Here is a 19,834-nt window from a genome sequence, read left to right on the forward strand (position 1 = left end):
AAACTCATGGCTAGTGTTGTTTTGTTTATTTTTTATTAATGAAGAGTGTTTTGTTGTAATAATTACGCAGGCATAACATATTTTCTAATTTGTTTAAAGTTATCACAATAAATGCAGGGGACACTGTACGACATTCAACGTTGAAATGACCTTTACTCTGAACTTTGACAGGAGCATTACCTTTATGTACTGCAGGTTACACATACATATAAGTGATAATAAAGCATAAAACAAAACGTTTCTTCCAGGATCTTTTTAATTTTCTTGTAAACTTGTGAAATGTCAGTAAACCTCGTAAATAAAAAATATATTTTGAAGTCTGAAATATGTTATTATGTCTTACTGTGTTTAGACAATCCTGTTCCAACTAATGTATGTTGTGCTTATGTGTATGATCCGTGATTGATTACTTAATACAGCTAGTACTGAAGGAATATTAAGGTTAGTAGTAAGAATATAAAGTATATCTATATGCATTTGTAGATTTCAATTACAATCTTTCCAAGGCTGTTTTCTCACTTCAGTATCACTTACATTCACCAAACACTCCAGTTTTATTCCTATTTATATTCTGAAAGTGTTTACAGAGGGATTTGTTCATTTAACATTTGCTTGATTTATACATTTCATAAAAACACTGTGATTTTTGTAGGCTTTTTGGATGTTGACAGTATTTTCTGATTTATGAGACATCCAAAATCCTATGTGTAAAAAATGAAACAAGAATTTTTAACCTGGTTTTATCCAATGTTTAGATTTCTGTTCTGGAAATGTATGCAAATTAGCACAACATAAGGCATCATTCACATATTTAAACATAACATTTTAGAAAACTTGCGATACAAAACAATTTTCTTTATGTACTGTGATAAATCAAATGGGGATATACTACTACAAAATTTTCACCTGTTGTGTTTTGCCTCAAGTAATTTATGTTCAGATCTACATTGTAAAACTGCAGGTGTGTTTCAAATGAGGGTGCAAAACAGTTGTGTTGATACTTCGATTGTCTTGCCATATTCTGGATTTTCAGAAAAATGGATTGTTTCCGCAGCTTTGAGTTCCTCAAAAACAATAATCTAAATGATCAAAAAAGAAAAGAAAAGACTGACATGTAATACCTTTCATAGATTTAAAGGAAGACAGATTTTATATTGATTCATGCAGAATAAATAGTCTAGAACCAGTTTATGGCTTTAGCTATTCTTCACCACAGTGAAATGTTTATTTGTCTACATATTTAGTCACCTCATTATCACCACTCCTGAGCCAGGGACCAGGGAGATAGAGAGTTTTCTGAGGACCAACCGACCAGTGGCGTCCAAGATTTTGTCCGTTCACAAAAACCACTCCTTTACTCCAATTCTGCCGACAATGTGAGGAAACATGTCAGTCAAAGATAAAAGCAAATGTGAAGAAAACAAAATAAAACTAGAAACTTGCTGAATACTAACCGGCAGCTTCACAAAAGTATCCGTGGGCTGATCCACTACCAGGGTTCCCCTGAAAAACGCAGGGTAGGAGGGCTTCTGACCGACAGACATCCATTTCTGTGACTGCAGTCTGATAAAAATTGAGATATTCAGTTTTGTCCTATGATTTTAAAAAATATCAAATGTGTACATTATTTACCCTTATATTTTCTTATTTATAATTAGAAATTATTAAGCTAAGGCTCATCAAACTTGAGTAAGAAAGCATCTGTCTAGACAATAGTAAGATAATAGTAGAATAATTAATAGGTTGTTGGCACAGTAGATATTATATATCTTCAGGTAAGGCCTAAGATGAGAGATGGAACCGGTTCTTAAACCCCAGATAAGCCAGGAATTGCTGAAGTTAGTAGAACACTATTATGGAAGCTTGTGTCTGCCATGGAATTAAAAATAAAAAAGGTAATTGTGAATTTTTACCTTACAATTCTGACTTTTTTCATGGAATTGAAAGTTTATATCTCACAACTCTGAATTTAAAACTCACAATTCTGCCTTTTCCCTCAATTCTGAGTTTATAGTTGACTTTTTTTCCCCAGAATAGCAAGAAATAAGTCAGAATTGTGAGACAAAAAGTCAAAATTAACTTCCATACAAGCTTCCATATTTAGACACACAATACAGAAGCAAATACTCAGAATTAACCTGTTTATGAAACTGGTTTTCATATCCAAACAGTACATGGAGAATTTTTTTAGGGGTACATCTTGCAGTGTTATATCTCCAATAAGCCCTGTATGGATGAAAACAAAAATGAATTCAAAGTCAAAGTGTTGTTATGGTCACTACATCCATTATAATATCTATTACAGTATTGTGACATACAGCTAAACAATGTCAAATTTTTTTTTTTTTTTTATTAAATAAATCTTATCACACCTTTCTGCTGGCTGTCCAGAGCTGGACCATAGTTCACTCGCCCACAGTTCTCAACAAGCAAACTCAAGGTCCTCTCACTCTGGAAGAAAAATCAGCGAAACGCACAATAATTCATCATAAAATGTAATTAGTGCAAGATTATATGAATACATACTAGGAAAAAGATTGTTGAAAATGAGCTTTAAAATACTACTACTCATGATAATAATTATGCTAGCAACTTTTATATTTATATTAACTTTTATGTTGTATTATAACCTTGTGTAAAATTTTAATTTACCAAGAGTGCATCAAATTTACCTTACTGTGAGGTATTTTAACTCTCTGAGTTCTGTAGTCCAAAACACCGATCAGTTCTCTGTCAATAAACACCTTCAAAAGAGATTAGAATTAATTAGAATTCGTTTCTCTCCTTGATTTGATTTGTTTGTTATTGTTATCCATTACAACCTTTATAAAATGGAGTCCAAAATAGATAGGAAAAGATCTTACTAGAGCTCTGTCATGAATATGGTTCCTTGAGTTGAGTTCTCCACCTGAATAAATGTCAGTCTGATAGAGTGTGTACCCATAGGACTGACCATTGTTGTGGTTTGCAGGAAGGTTCTCCATGCTGATAGGATCATCAGCTCGGAAATGCTATTGGACAAATGGTGTATAGTCATTTTGAGAACAATTCTTGTCAAATGTTTTCTCCACTTCCTATTTTTTTCCTATAACATGAAACAGCATATGCAAAACCATTTTTCTTTCCTGATGCAATGTATTTCCTAGTGAAACAGGATATTTAATGATAAAATGATGTAAACTGGGTTGGTTTTAATGAAATGGAACCTCAAAAGCTCAAACGTGCATGCTCGATGTGTGAAAAACCAATGAAGTTTGTGCTCATGAGCCAAGCAAGCACAGTTATGTTTCTGTTTAACATATTTGTGTTATGTTATGTTTATGTGAATCTGTTCATCATATAATGTAATTGTTTCTCTTCAGAAGACTTGGATTCAACTTCTCAATTCATATGGATTAAGTTAACAATGTCTTTATAGACTTTTTGAAGCTTGAAAATTGCTATTGTTATGTGAATTTTCCAATTCAAATATGAGACAATATTTAAAAAAAAAAATGCATATCTTAATTTGTGTTCCTAAGATGAAAGAAAGTCTTGTGTGTTTGGAACAACATGAAGGTGAGTTTTTCATTTTTGGGTGACTAACCCTTTAAGGGAAAGTAAAGAAGTAAAAGGAAGAATGTTATAGTGGGATACATTGTTCTTACTGTTTCTGCACACTGAAGCGTCTCCCATAGAGAAATGTAATGAGAAACAACCACTGGCTCATATGCTCTTCTGCTCTGCACAGCTGGCGGCTCTGATATCGGCTCTTCTGTCATAGATAGAGACAAACAGACACAAAGAGACAAGCACAGAAGGACGGAGAGATTCAGCACCATAAATAGACTTAAAGGTGCCCTAGAATTAAATATTGAATTTATATTGGCATAGTTGAATAACAAGAGTTCAGTACATGGAAATGACATACACTGAGTTTCAAACTCCAATGTTTCCTCCTTCTTATATAAATCTCATTTGTTTAAAAGACCTCAGAAAAACAGGCGAATCTCAACATAACACCGACTGTTACGTAACAGTCGGGGTCATTAATATGTATGACCCCAATATTTGCATATGCCAGCCCATGATCAAGCCATTAGACAAGGGCAGAACGTCTGGAGCTGCACAGCTGAATAATCAGACTAGGTAAGCAAGCAAGAACAATAGCGAAAAATGGCAGATGGAGCAATAATAACTGACATGATCCATGATATCATGATATTTTTAGTGATATTTGTAAATTGTCTTTCTAAATGTTTCGTTAGCATGTTGCTAATGTACTGATAAATGTGGTTAAAGTTACCATCGTTTCTTACTGTGTTCACGAAGACAAGAGCCGTCGCTATTTTCATTTTTAAACACTTGCAGTCTGTATAATTCATAAACAACTTCATTCTTTATAAATCTCTCCAACAGTGTGTAATGTAATGCAGCATAGCCTCAAACTCATTTAGAATCAAATGTAAACATCCAAATAAATACTATACTCACATAATCTGATGTATGCATGCAGCATGCATGACGAACATCTTGTAAAGATCCATTTTGAGGGTTATATTAGCTGTGTAAACTGTGTTTATGCTGTTCAAGGCAAGTGCGAGCTCCGGGGGAGGGGGAGCACGGGAATTAAAGGGGCCGCAACCTATATATTGGTGCATAGTTAATGATGTCCCAAAATAGGCAGGTAAAAAAATTAATTAAAAGAAATCTATGGGGTATTTTGAGCTGAAACTTCACAGACACATTCAGGGGACACCTTAGACTTATATTACATCTTTTAAAAAGAAGTTCTAGTGCACCTTTAAAATGGCAGATTCTGTAATCAGGGACCACAGTGTAGAAACGTACTGTTGTAGGTGCTCAGCAGGTTCCTCAAGAGATGATACTTGGTTGTATAATCACCGCTCTCAGTCAATGGAGCATCATAATCTAAAAGAGACGAGGAAGGGACGGTGTTCAAGTGCCAATTGCTTTAAAAACACTGTTACAATAACATTCAAAAGTTTGGGGACAGTAAGATTTTTAAGTTCAACAAGGCTGCATTTATTTGATCAAAAATACTGTAAAAACAGTAATACCGTAGCTGCTCGTCTGTGGTTTGTAGGTGCCAAAGTCAACTGCGCCGTTCATGAATCCAAAGTTGGTTCCTCCATGAAACATGTAAAAATTGATGGAGATGCCCCGATCCAGAAGCTCTCGCACTATGGAGATCATTTCTGTCATAACAGAAGAAATGCAGACACAATATGTGTCAAGGCAGAAATTACCACACAGTAAAGTGTATAGGCTACTGACAAGAGAAAATGGATCATGCAATGCAAATGGATTGTTTTTCACAAACATACACATATTTATTAGGGCTGTCAAAATAACGCAGATTGATCCATACCTTTGAACCTGGAGCGGTTCTCGTGCGCGCTAGCTCTCTCTGTCTTCAAAGTAAATTCAAAGTTGATTTAGATTATTATGTGTACCTCACACATAATAATCTAAATCAACTGACTCAATGCTAAAAGTTTGTAAGTCCAAATCCATGTTTCACGAGGTGCATTCGGAGAATGTTTTTCCTGAATAACCACTGGGTGTGAATAGTGCTCAAAAGAGCGTCACCTCATCTTCTCTGACAGGCGCCCTGCACGTGCAGCTGACATAAACCTCACTTTCAGTAAACAAAAAGAAAATCCTATCCAGTGGTGTTTTCTGTGTTGACAAATCTTTTGCGATGTCCTAATAACAGTCGCGATTGGCACGCAACGCGTCAACGTCCGCTAATGTCCAATTCGCGAATGACTCACTTGAACAGATTAATTTTAATGAATCATGACAACAACCGATCTGTCCACACGGTCTATAATGAATCATTTACTTGAACAACTCTGAAATGAGAACATAAGTGTGCTTACCCCATTTAGCAAGAGTGGTTAGTAAAATTAGCCTTAATAATCCACAATATTTTCAGGTTATTTAAATGACAATGTGTAGTAAATTAGGCCTACCTATAAAATCAGTTAGTTTAGACTGAAGTGAGGTGAAACCAGAACAAAGCAAGTTGTTGTTAGCTAGGTGCAGTCAATTGTATATGGTAGAAAATTATATTATTAGTTAATATAACTTCTAAATGCTACTTTTTAATACTTTTCAGGTTTTGCAAAAAAGCATCTTCTCTTACAAAGCTATAAAATCACTTCTTTTTTTTTGCAAAGAGGGCAAGAAAGAATTACAGTGAGAGTGACAGGTACTTTATTGTCAGTATCGGGCTCGCAGATCACATGGGTAGGGCACTTTTTACTGTTTGTGTGGATGACCATGTCTGTCACCACTGAAGACCATTTTTGACCCAGGAAAAATCCTGCACTGATTCATTTGAATTGAAATATTTAATACTTTCACAGCAAAAAAATGATGTATGCGATTAATTTAGATGAATTAATCACAGAGTATGTAATTAATTAATTAGATTAACATTTTTAATCGATTGACAGCCCTAATATTTATGCATTGTGTCATGCAAAAAGTAAGTTTAGATACAGATTTAAAGGCAATGCCTATTCTAGTCTAGGTGGTTTGTTCTCTCTCGGCCTTGGTAGACCGTCCACATGCCCACTTTGATGAGGCAGATCCTTTACCTTGAGCAGCGAAAACATGATGAGATTCTCCCCAGACATCAAACCACCCAGACCAATACTCCATCACCATCAGCGGCTTCTTTGGCTGCAGCACAGACATGTTCAGATCTCTTTTGTGCAGCCTATATGCTGTTGGTTAGTTTTATAAAATGTTGCTGCACAATTAATTTAGTATTTTATACAATCATGTACTATTTGTAGCGTTTCATTGTTCATTAAGCCTTATGTCTATCATATATCAGTATAGTATAGGAGGTTTTACTTAGGCTGTAAGAAACATAGCATATTTAATTTATTCAAAGTAAATTGATGAATACAACTGCAAATAAGGAAAAATATGAAAACATTCTAAAATCTTTACTGACCTGCAATTCTGCTAAATGCTGTACATCACCGAATGACAGTTTCTGCAGGTTCACTGTCTGCAAGACTTTTAGAAAGAGAGAGAACAATTCAATTTAATCTGTGGGAGAAAAGCTTTACTTACCTACTGTTCAAAGTTTGGGGTCAGTAAGATTTTTTTTTTTTTAAGGATGCATTAAATTGATCAAAATTAAAATTTTACATTGTTACAGAAAATCTATTTAAAATAAATGCTGTTCTTTTGAACCTTGCATTCATCAAATATACTGAAAAAAAATATGAAAAAATATGAAAATGTGAAGCAGCACAACTGTTTTCAACATTGATAATTAGAAATGTTTCTTGAGCAGCAAATCAGCATATTACAATGATTTCTGAAGGATCATGTGACTCTGAAGACTGGAGTAATGATGCTGAAAATTCAGCTTTGATTATTTAATTTTAAAACACATTAAAATAGAAAACATTTTCATAAAATAAATGCAGCCTTGGTGAGCATAAGAGACTTCTGTCAAGAACATTAAAAATCTCTCTGACCCCAAACTATTGAACAGTAGAGTAAACACAATGAAATGATCGCACATGTGCAAAATACTATTATAACAATCCCAAAAATATGAACATCCTATGCATATCACATTATTAACACGCAGTAGGAACACTAAATAAATGAATGCATATATAAGCGTTACCTCCATCCACCCGTCCACATTTTAACCCTTCGTGGTTGTCTGATGTCAAAAGAAGTTCAGAGATTCCCCGGGACAGTAACGCCTGTTGATTTTGAGAACAAACTGTGTATGTATAAAAGAAATGGATTACCATATTGAAGAGTAAAAAGATAATGATTGATTTCATTCCATACCTCTTTGATGAACCACAGGTATTGCTCATCCTTCGCATATGAGCCATATTCATTCTCTACTTGAACAGCAATAATAGGGCCTCCATTCTTAAACTGCAGGGAGAGCAATGCAGGCAGTTTTAATATGATAATTAACAACTGTAATTTATTCAATAATTTTCAACAAATAAAAACTGGTAAAACAAAACGTCACCTGGAGGGGCGTGATTCTCGGAATCAGATTATCAAAGTATGAGTTCACAGCACTTGTGAAACCAGAGTAAGTTGTTCTTAATTTCATTTTCTTATCTTGCAGCAGCCAGCTAATTAAAATAAGGTATATATAAAAAAAAGCATTACTAATGAAAACCTGTGATATTAAGTTGAAAGACTAAAGCAAACAACAAAAGATGCACACACATCCACCACAAAAAAATAAAAATAAATCTTTTACTTTACCACTAACCTTGGTAACCCACCCAAATCCCACTCAGCACATATATATGGTCCTGGACGCAGAATCACCCAGAGGCCTAATTCCCCTGCAAGACGAATATACGCCCTACAAACAAGCAAAAGAGTTTTGATGAATACAGTGGTGAAAATAGAACATGGCATGAAATTTTTATTGTTGAGGCAAGCATCAGCTCATACATGGCTGTGAGGGGTTTCAGACCCCTGAAAAAAATACTTATACTGAATGCGAGATTAAACTACCAAGCCATGTATGAAAATCAAAATATCAGAGACTGATTTGGTACAGTAACCACCCAGAACACAGGTAACCCTCCTAGCATTTTCTTCTTATTCTTATAGTTCTTATAGGTCACACTTTATAGTAGATGTCTTTAACTACCACGTACTTACTGTACATCAAAACAAAAATTGTTAGGTGCAAAAACAAAAACATTTACTGGTAGTGAGGTGGGATATGAGTATGGTTAGGCACAGGATTGATTTGGTAGTATGGGTAGGTTTAAGGTTAGGTTACCGCATAAGGGAAGGGTCAACAGTGTAATTATAGATGTGATTACAGAAATTCATTACAGCTGTAATTACATGCAGGTATTAAATATAAGCACGTGGTAAAAACATGTATGTGCACAACAAGTGCATAGTACCAAATTATTAATATTATATATATATATATATATATATATATATATATATATATATATATATATATATATATATATATATATATATATATATATATATATATATATATATATATATATATTACTTAATATAAAATAAGTAGGACCCCCAACCAAAAAATAAATAAATATATAAATAAAAATAAATAGAAACATCACTTACTCCATATCCAGCTGCTCCTGAAACAGATAAACTCCTCTTTCTGGTTCATGCAGATTCCATGGCACATACCTGACAGACAGAACAAATATGACTCTTTCAGAAGATTTTGAGAGTGAAAAAAACTGTCCTTGAACCCCTGTCATGGTCGTACGTGGTGAGAGTATTGAGACCACAGGCCTTCAGTTTCAGCAGCCGGTCTCTCCAGTATGCCTTTGGGACCCGAAAGTAATGAATGGAGCCTCCCAGGATGAGAAATGGTGCTCCCTGTAAAGTGAAGTGGGTCGAGTCTGCCCTCAGTCCCTCTCTCGCTGACATTCTCTGAAAGAGCCACAACAAGAATAAAAAATGACAGAATAGTTTATATAAAATACAGCACCTATATATGTTTACACTGGATCTAAAAACAACATTTTGGTGCAGTTTGTGTAGTTACTGCATTTTGCCTTTGTAGTGTCCCTATCGACATTTCTTTGTAAACAGCAATGTTAAGTGTACTTTAAGAAAGTACACTTTCATGACTGTTTCTTAACACACTTAAGTACACTTTTAAAAGTGCATTTTGTAATAATGTCAAATAAAAAAAAATATTTTAAAGTAAATTTTAAATCATTTCGTTGTAATGATCTTTCGTCCTGCTTTAAAGAAGTACACTTATTTTGATGTGTTGACTAACATACTAAAGCATATGCAAAGTACTTGGTTAAAAATTGTAGTGTGTTACTTTAAATTACATTTAAAGATGATATATTTTAAATGGTCTAAACAGGAATTTCATCATTTTGAAAGTGTAATTACTAATGTATTTAAATACATGGCACACAATAAAGTATATTAATTCAGCACATTCAGCACAGTTTAACTATATTACAAAAGACATACTTTCAGAAGTAATAATGAAATTACATATAAAGATGTAAGTTCAACTGATTGGATTTAATATAAATTTCAACTATGATACTTTTAAATTTAATTGTAAATGACATGCAATTAAGTACCTTAAACAGCATATAATTCATGCTTAAGTATATTATTTTAAAGCATATTATTTCCCTAATAAGTACTCTTTTTAAATGTTTGCTTTTAACAATGGTTAGTAGTAGTAATGTTATTAGAACACTGAGCAATTTGAATCAAACGGCTCTAATTAAAAATAACATATACTACAGATAACAACACAGACATACAAATTATATATAAGCCAAACTATGAGTCTTACCTTACATTAACAAAAAAAATCATACAATGCAAATTCACTGGCTGTTATTAAGAGAGGAGCACTAATCAAAGCTGTGGCCACTGTACCAGCCGGAGCAAAGGGATAAATCAATGAAGCAATGTCCAGAATACACTGATACAAAGAGAACAATGCAAGCTTTGTTTTGATGGGCAAACAAACATATAGGTTCAATGTTCGAGGTTCTTTATTTGCCACATGCAAATACATGTGCAATGGTTTTCCTCTAGGTTCTCTCCAACAATGCACCAATACTCACAACTATATATAATCCTTCAGAAATCAAATAAAAAAAAATAAAAAAAAGTTGTTTTTTTGGGGGGTGGGGATTTTAACAAGGATGCATTAAATTGATCAAAAGTGACAGTATAGACATTTATAATGTTGCAAAAGCTTTATATTTCAGATAAATGTTAAAATGATAAACAACTGTTTTCAACATTGATAATAATGTTAAATGTTTCTTGAGCAGCAAATTGACATATATAAATATAAATGTATAAATATAAAATATAAAAATAAAATATAAAAATGTATATATATATAAATATAAAATAAAAATAAAATATAAAAATGTATATATATAAATATAAAATGATTTCTGAAGGATCATGTGACACTGAAGACTGGAGTGATGCTGCTTAAAATTCAGCTTTGATCACAGGAATAAATTACATTTTAAAATATATGAAATATATGAATATATAAAACATTGTAATAATATTACTGTAATAATATTACTGTTTTTGCTGTATTTGGCTCAAATAAATGAAGCAATAAAAAATCTTACAGTCCAAAAACTTTTGACCGGTAGTGGTCAAAACCAGGATATAATTCTCCCTGTGAATTTCCACGGATAGAAAGTCCTCAGCACTTTTTGGGAAACCTTAAACCTGGCCAGCCATCGTAAATTATAGTTGCGTTGATTTGCCCTTGTTACCAGGTGATGTATATGCACTTTCCAGGAAAGATCTTCTATAAAATACACCAAAAGATATTTAAAACCACTCACCCTTTCAGCTGTGGATCATCAAAGAGCTGTAATCACTTGATTCCTCCCACAGTCGACGATCATGTGCTTAGCCTTAGTGACATTCAGAGAGAGATTATTAATGTGACACCATGTGGAGAGCATCCACTTCCTAATGAGGCCTTCCACCTATGTGTCATCGGCAAACTTCACCAGTTTGTCAGAACTATGTTTAGCCATGCAGTCGCTGGTATAGAGGGAGTAAAGCAGGGGACTGAGGACAGAGACTTGAGATTTGAAGCTTTTTGCAGAGGTGTAAGGGGACAACACTGGTAAAAACAGCTATTTTCCTGATCCAGATGTGATAGAGCATAGTATAAAATGTGGTTAATAGCATCATCTCTAGACCAATTAGGACTATATGCAAACTGTAAAGGGTCCAGACCACTGGGAGAGAGAGGAACAAATAGAAGTTTTGAACAATTTTTCAAAGCTTTTCATGACTATATATAGAAGTGACAATAATCGTTCAGACAGGCAGGAGTTTTAAGGGTTTTAGGGACCGGGATACTAACTGAAGACTTAAAAATTATGGGAACGACACCCTGATTAAAAGAAAGATTAAAAATAGTTGTAAAAACCAGCGCTGATTGATTAGCACAGACTTTTAATACGCATCCAGGGATATGGTCTGGCCCACATACTTTCCTGATGTTAACTTTATTACATCCATTTCAGTAATGACCAGATCTTCCTTTTCCCAAAAAACTTTTGTTTTTTCTCATCTGTACTAATATTGCTAACATCTAATCATGAATAAAACATATTTAAATCATTATCTAAGGGAGCATTGGCATTATTTATAATATAGTCTGCTGTTGTGGTGGTTTGGGGTGGAAGATTAAATATAAGCATACACTACCAGTCAAAAGTTTGGAAACATTACTATTTTTATTGTTTTTGAACAAAGTTTCTTATGCTCATTAAGGCTGCAGTTATTTCATAATAAATACAGAAAAAACAAAAATATTTTATTTAAAATTATGGTTTTCGATTATAATATACTTTAAAATATAATTTATTTCTGTGATGCAAAGCTGAATTTTCAGCATCTTTACTCCAGGCTTCAGTGTCACATGATCCTTCAGAAATCATTCTAATATGCTGATTTGATACTCAGTTATTATCAAAGTTGAAAACAGTTGTATTTCTTAATATTTTTTTGGAACCTGTGATACTTTTTACAGGATTCATTGATGAATAAAAGGTTAAAAAGAACAGCATTTATTCAAAATATAAATCTTTTCTAAAAAATATAAATCTTTACTATCACTTTTTATCAATTAAACACATCCATGCTGAATAAAAGTATTAATTTCTTTTTAAAAAAGTATTAATTTCTTTAAAAAAAAAAAGAAAAAAAAATTACTGACCCCAAACTTTTGAACGGTAGTATATATTGTTTCAAAAGATTTCTATTTTAAATAAATGCTGATATTTTTTAACTTTTTATTCATCAAAGAATCCTGAAAAAGTATCACAGGTTATAAAAAAAAATATTAAGCAGCACAACTGTTTCCAACATTGATAATAAATAAGCATATTAGAATGATTTCTGAAGGATCATGAGACACGGAAGACTGGAGAACTGATGCTGAAAATTCAGCTTTGCACCACAGAAATAAATTATATTTTAAAGTATATTAAAATAGAAAACAATAATGTTAAATTGTAATAACATTTCACAATATTATTGTTTTTTCTGTATTTATTATAAAATACATGTTAAAAAACATTGAAAACAGTAATGTTTCCAAACTTTAAGGTTTAATAGTTTTGTAAAAGAAAAGTTATCTCATTTTTTTTATCCACTCTTTAAAAAAAAACTTTTGCCACTTTTGCCTAATTGTCTAATTGCATCATGCTGCCACCATGTGGTGTAAAACCACATCACACAAACATCAAGTAATCTGTACAAATGTCAAGATCTTCACAAACTCAAAGACTGCTTTTTAACAAAACAAAACAAAAACGAACTGTATGACTAAAAAGCAACCATTTCCTTATTTTGCCAATAGTAACATCACAACAGAATTGGCAGAAACACCAAATATCACTCATAATTCTGGATTTATCTTAGAAATTCACTTAGAAAGTCGCCACTGTAAATCATTAAAACCTTTTCCTGCTCTGAAACAGAAAGAAAACTGATTTGTCTTAGTTTGCTAAATGTAGACAGAACAAAAACAACAAAAAAACTTAGTAAATAATAGAAAATATGTATCAACTGCCCTTACCCTTACTCGATGTGTTGAAGTTCCCTTAAATTGTAACAGGAAGTCGAGGCGGGACATAACGAATCGCTTTTATAAATAGCCAATAGCGTTTAGCTTACGTCTTGCATTTTATTTCTGCATAGTAAAAATAAATAGCTCGCTTTAACATTACCTTCTTTATTTCCAGGTTTATGAGATCCTGTGTCAGCTTCAGCCCTGGTTCCAGCTCCCTATCCCACTCCACTCCCTGAGCGACATCTAGGTACTGACACTAGATAAAAATCACGAAAAAAATACGAAAACCACTATATAAAAGTCTTGACAACAGTGTAATACACAATCTCAATCTGACCGAGCAGATATATAAACAGGTTGTCAGTCAAATACAGCAGAAGAGTTAGACTATATTTCAGTCATTTCAAAGTATTGCTTGTCTCTCATTAAACTATACTTCTAAAATATTAATATGCTATAAATAAAACGAAATCCTCTGCTGAGCTCGTGTTGTAGTTCTCTTGCTGCCTCAGATCAAGCTGAACGACTTTCGCTGGCTTCATTCTATGAAAGTGATGGACATCACTACGGGGGTTCATTCTTTGCCATTAAAATAATATTTATATTATATCGTAGGCTCTATTTTGATCGTGTCACAGTCTCTGGCTCTCATTAAAGCGGCGAATGCTCTTCAGTCACGGTTTTGCTCGCTTTAGCCGCTTGCCTAAACGGTTCTCAACCAGGCAAAGTGTGCAAGAACTTAGCCACATTCATGAAGAGTCCATCCAGAAACCTCCAGAAGATACAGAGGTGGAGACTGAAGAGAGAGACTGTGAGGTATCTTCTGCTGAGATGGAAATATTTGGAGAGAAATTACAGCCGCTTTTCCCAAATACAGTGGCAGAACCACTGATGATTCAGGTGGCACCGCAACATCCTGCTATGGTTGAAGAGGAGCGTCCACCCGAAAGGCGAGGGACAAGAAAGAATAAGAAGGAGAGGGGAGAGAATTCAAAAACTCCACTACCTTCAACTATATGTAACGCTTGGATGGAGACATGCAACATGCAGGTCACCCATCCAGAAAATAAAAGGTTGGAAGACGATATAAGGAGAGTGAAAAGAACAAAGATGAAGAGAAAAATTGACCATCCAGAACAATCAACTCCACCACCAACAAAAGTAAAACTGGGTAGAAGCATCTAATACACAAGTCAGTCATGCACAAAGTACAAAGGCAGAAGAAGATTCGGAGCCTGAAACAATGGTGGAGATACTGACAGTGGCTAAAGAAAAGATAAAGAAGGAGAGAAAGATTGAATATCGGGTTGAAATTCCACCACCTGCAACAACAAAACTGGCCTGGATGGAGACGAGTAACACACAAGTCACACACTTGGAGGAAAGAAGGCCAAAAAGAAAAGAAAAGAAGCAGGAAGAGAGTATAACTCTCATAGAGTACATATAGGAAGATAACAGTCCCGAAGAACACAAGACAAAAGACAGAAAGGCAGAGCAGGCAAAAAATAGGCCTACTCCACCAGCTGCAAAGGAAAAATGTGTTCAGATGGGGAGCGATATAAAGGGGGCAAGCAGCCGGCCGTCCCATGTGCAAAAAAAAGAACCAGCGGTTTTTCACATTTATACAATGTCAGAGCTAAAAGCCTATGAAAAGAAAATGAAGAAAAAAATGAAAGAGGAGCGAAAACAGATGCAGTCTCTCAATGAGCCCTCTTTGAAAGACCAATGTTTTGGGAACATTACTTTTGAGTGTTCTCTAAACATTCTGAAACAAGTAGTCGCGTCAGAAAAAACGTTCTATGAAGGATGTATAAATAATGTTTTTGTGCTAACATTTTGAGAACATTATTAAAGACCAGATAAATTTGAACAACGTTGAATGTGCAAGGCTTCCTGTGTCATTTGCTTACAGTTATTTTAGCTGTGCAAAAACAGTTCATTATGCTGCTTGATGTTGTAAACTGGTATGTTTTCATATTATTTTAAATTTATTAACGTAATCATAAACATACTAGTTTGTAAACAGTTTTACAGTTTACTGCAGTTTAAGTCAGTTGAGAACCAACGCAATGATAAAAGCTAATAAATAAGTCTCATACACAGAAAAATGTTTTTCATGCCATTGGTCCTGATTTGTCTATCATCAACAAATGTCTTCGCTCTGGGACCGTACCCAACTGTCTCAAAAATGCTTTGGTTTGCCTCATCTTAAAAAAAACAAATCTGGATCCTTAGCTGTTGTGTAACTTCCACCCAATCTCAAATTGACCTTTTTTCCAAAAATTTTAGAAAAAGTAGTTTAAGCCAACTTCTGTCTTTTTTGAATGACAACAATATTCATTAGTAATTTCAGTCTGGTTTTAAAGCCCGTCACAGCACCGAATCGGCACTCTTATGAGTCATGAATGACGTAATGCTCACTGCTGATACTGGGCAATCTATGGCTCTGGTCTTGCTAGATCTTAGCTCTGCTTTTGACCTGGGCAGAGTTTCCCAAAAGCATCGTAAGCTTAAGTTGATCGTAGCTCCAATTAAACCAATGGAGCTATGATCAACTTAGGCTTACAATGCTTTTGGGAAACGCTACCCTGGTCAACCATGACATTCTCATATCACATTAAGAAGCATGTGTGGGCTTTTGGGGTACGGTGTTACAATGGTTCTGTTCATATTTAACTAATAGGAGTTATTCTGTCTGCATCGGGCAACAGTCCTCGTCTAAAATGCAAATGGGCTCTGGTGTTCCTCAGGGCTCTGTTCTTGGCCCGGTACTGTTTAATCTTTATATGCTCCCTTTGGGTTACATTCTATCTAAATATGGGGTATCTTTTCATCTGTATGATAATGACACACAAAGTTACCTGCCTTTAAAGCGTGATGATAAGCTTGCTTTAGCGCCGATATTGGACTGTTTGGACAAACTAAAACTCTGGCTCGCTAGTAATTTCTTGAGTCTTAATGAGAGAAAGACCGAAATTATCTTGTTTGGTTCAAATGATTACAGTGCTCATGACTTTGATCTTCATACGTTGTTTCCATACAGTACTATCTGTTTGGAACCTAGGGTTTTGCTTGATAACAGCCTTAAATATGATAAGGTTAAGTCCTGTTTTTACCATCTTCATCTTTTAGCCAAGGCTAAGCCCTTTTTGTCTTCTAAGAACTTTGAGACTGTTATGCATGCTTTTCTAACATCCTGATTAGATTATTGTAACTCTTTATGTATTGGTGCCCCTCAGGCATGTGTCACACACTTGCAATTAATTCAAAATGCTGCAGCACGGCTCCTTAAATCAAAGCATTAAAGTGAACACATTACACCGGTTTTGATCTTGCTTCATTGGTTGCCGGTTAAATTGAGAATTGATTTTAAAGTTTTGTTATTTGTTTTTAAGTCTTTGTGAAACCAGGCTCCACAGTACCTATCTGAAGTACCACATCTGCCTTCACAGTCAAGATTACTCAGATCCCTGATCTGAGACTCTGATCTACTATCTGTTCCTAGAACTAGACCTAAAAATAGGGGAGATTGTGCTTTTGTGGTCATCTGCCCTAAGTTATGGAATAGCCTACCGGCTTACATCAGATCCGCCCAAACTCTGTCAATCTTCAAATCCACTTGGAAAACGTATCTTTTTACAATTGCTTTTAATATTCCTTGATTTTCATTAGTATTCAATCATCTTTGACTTAAGTATTCTTTTCTATTTAACCTTATTCCATATGTTTTCAGTTTCATTGTCTTTTATTCATTTTAATGTTTTATGTGTCGTTATGTAATTGTTTGTTTACTATGGCTCTTGTAAAGCACTTTGGTCAACACCAGTTGTTTTTAAATAAATATATAAATAAAATTTGTATTGTTGGAAGATATTTGGAAGAATGTTTGTAACTAAGCAGATCTCGCCCTCCATTGACTACCATAGTATTTTTTTTTTACCTATGGTAGTCAGTGGAGGGCAAGATCTGCAGATGTAGAATTGTATGCAGGTTTGAATCAACTTGAGGGTGAGTAAATGACAGAATTTTCATTTTGAGGTGAACTATCCCTTTATTTTGGGTGTCCACCTTAGAGATAATCATCACCATATTTAAAATGAAACCATCATATTGAAAAATATGATACTAATCATATATAATAAAATATGATTTGTTGTTACTACTTTAAATCTATATTAAATTATCATGGGATCTCCTTCAATGCTTTCAGAATCTTTACTTTTTAAAATTTTGTTTCTGTATTTTTTAAATATATGTTTATGTTTACATTTTAATGACAGTGTTACGGAATACAGGAGACGGACACAGTTGTAACAGGTAATGGTAGTTTTATTGACCACAGTAGAGCGTGAGACAACAAACAGGTGAATGAATTGGTGATAGATGATGTTAAGCAGATGATATGAGGAATAGTTACTGTCCTTTCTTTTGCAGGTAGAAGTTCGTTGGAGCTGAGAGATCGCTGGAGTTACTTGGAGCTGGCTGACACACACCCACACAGCAGACAAAGCACACGAAGGGAAGGAGAGATGCTGGAGACAGGTGAGTATTCGAAGAGGAGTCCTTAAGGTAAGCATCACATGGAGTATATGCGAACGAGACCGGACATAAAGTGCTGTGTGAGTGTGTGCTTTGTAGTGCTGTTGATGAGTGAGGTCATGAGGTGCAGGTGGCGGTGATCAGTACTCTGGAGAAAAAATTATTCTTTTATTTATCAAAATAAAGAGAATATAGTACAAACATTGCTTAAGTGATTGTTTTAAACAAGTATTAACTTAGACATTATTAAAATCATATTATTTTAGCTAAAGTATTTTTTATGAATACTTGGTGCCTTTTGGCCCATGCTGGTGAGCCTTTCCCTCGTGTGTGGGATAAAAGGCCCCCTCGCCACCTCATGCATTTATAAGATTATTAAACAAAACAAACCACCTTTATGATCTATTTTCAAACAAAATCTGTTGCTCCATTAATGCTAAATAAAAACATACATATTTTTTTCTGCAATCATAGCAATCATACACTATGGGAGTAGTGAAAAGCACATTTTTCTTAAGGTGTGCCTTTAGCCCCGTTGTACCCTAACCCTTACAAATGTTTTTCTATGCCATAAAATTATTTACAGTGTGACTTGATGAAAATTTCACTTCTGCTTTTTGCGTGAGACATGTATGGGTAAGACTGTCATATCAAACTCACTAAATCAATAGGTTTGTTTTTAGATGTTTGTTGAGAGAAACTGTATGTTAAAGTCAGATGTGTGTGTTTCCTGTGTTTGATTTTCACACCAACGAAGCAACAAAGTTTATTCACATAGTAAACACTGGTCACTTTTGTGGGCTGCTGTTAATTCTCATGGAAACTTTAAAAGTAAAATAAATTAATTTTCTCACCTTCATGTTGTTCCAAACCAGGGGTGCATTTCCCAAAGCGAACTATGGTCGCAAGTTCTGTCGTTACCAATAGAGTTCAGTGGGACTTACGACCATAGTTGGCTAACGATGCTTTCGGGAAACGCACCCCAGTATGACTTTATTTCTTCTGTGGAGCACTAAAGGAGATGTTTTGCAGAATATCCACGCTGCTCTTTCTCAACATTTTATTTGATATAAAAGTATCTGATAGATGGTTTGAAATAAACAAGAATAAAAAAAATTTCTTTCATCACCTCAAGGTGTTAAAAGCGTGGGTTTTGTGTCTTGTCTGCCTTTTTTTCTTCACAAAATTATCTTGGTTGCAGTGCAACGCTAAATGCAATGCTCATAACGTGACTTGTTGGCACGCTAATGTTGTTAGACCACAGCAGGGTTTTTTTGTTTGTTTGTTTGTTTGTTTGTTTGTTTGTTTTTTGCCATAATTCAAAAGACTTTAATACATTTACATTTACATTTATGCATTTGGCAGACGCTTTTATCCAAAGCGACTTACATTGCATTATACTATACATTTGTATCTGAGTATGTAATAGTTTTATCTTTAGCAGAATTATCTTAACAGTTTAAAACAACAAGAGCTTAGGTTAGAGAAAAATATTAAAACAGTTGGCATATCACCAACACTGCAACAATATTAATCTATGAATTATTAAACCGCAGTCCAAACGATAATATATTTGGCTACAATGTAAAAAATGCATCTATTTTAGGGTATTTTTCATCCCAGCTCTTTTCATTTATCTCTTATTGGTTTCTTATTTTTTCTGAT

General features: G+C 34.3%; 1 protein-coding gene across 2 annotated transcripts; it reads right to left on the minus strand.

Moving 5' to 3' along the window:
• Window positions 1-145: 145 nt before the first annotated feature.
• Window positions 146-13,859, minus strand: glb1l2 (galactosidase beta 1 like 2). Of its 2 annotated transcripts, XM_067388959.1 has the most exons (20): window positions 13,788-13,859; window positions 11,382-11,453; window positions 9,287-9,453; window positions 9,136-9,204; window positions 8,282-8,377; window positions 8,030-8,138; window positions 7,837-7,929; window positions 7,664-7,745; window positions 6,974-7,038; window positions 6,609-6,693; window positions 5,061-5,198; window positions 4,831-4,911; window positions 3,648-3,754; window positions 2,865-3,011; window positions 2,673-2,744; window positions 2,373-2,451; window positions 2,139-2,226; window positions 1,455-1,563; window positions 1,249-1,365; window positions 146-1,079 (listed from the first exon to the last, which is right to left on the minus strand). In XM_067388959.1, exons 3-20 carry the CDS (start codon window positions 9,448-9,450, stop codon window positions 969-971), a joined length of 1,812 nt encoding a protein of 603 aa, XP_067245060.1. In that variant the 5' UTR covers window positions 9,451-9,453; window positions 11,382-11,453; window positions 13,788-13,859; the 3' UTR covers window positions 146-968. The 2 variants fall into 2 exon arrangements, with proteins under 2 accessions (XP_067245060.1, XP_067245062.1); XM_067388961.1 differs by lacking the exons at window positions 11,382-11,453; window positions 13,788-13,859 and adding an exon at window positions 10,352-10,422.
• Between the last annotated feature and the right edge of the window lie 5,975 nt (window positions 13,860-19,834).

Source organism: Chanodichthys erythropterus, chromosome 7, assembly GCF_024489055.1.
Source record: "Chanodichthys erythropterus isolate Z2021 chromosome 7, ASM2448905v1, whole genome shotgun sequence".
NCBI classification, from domain to species: Eukaryota; Metazoa; Chordata; class Actinopteri; order Cypriniformes; family Xenocyprididae; genus Chanodichthys; species Chanodichthys erythropterus.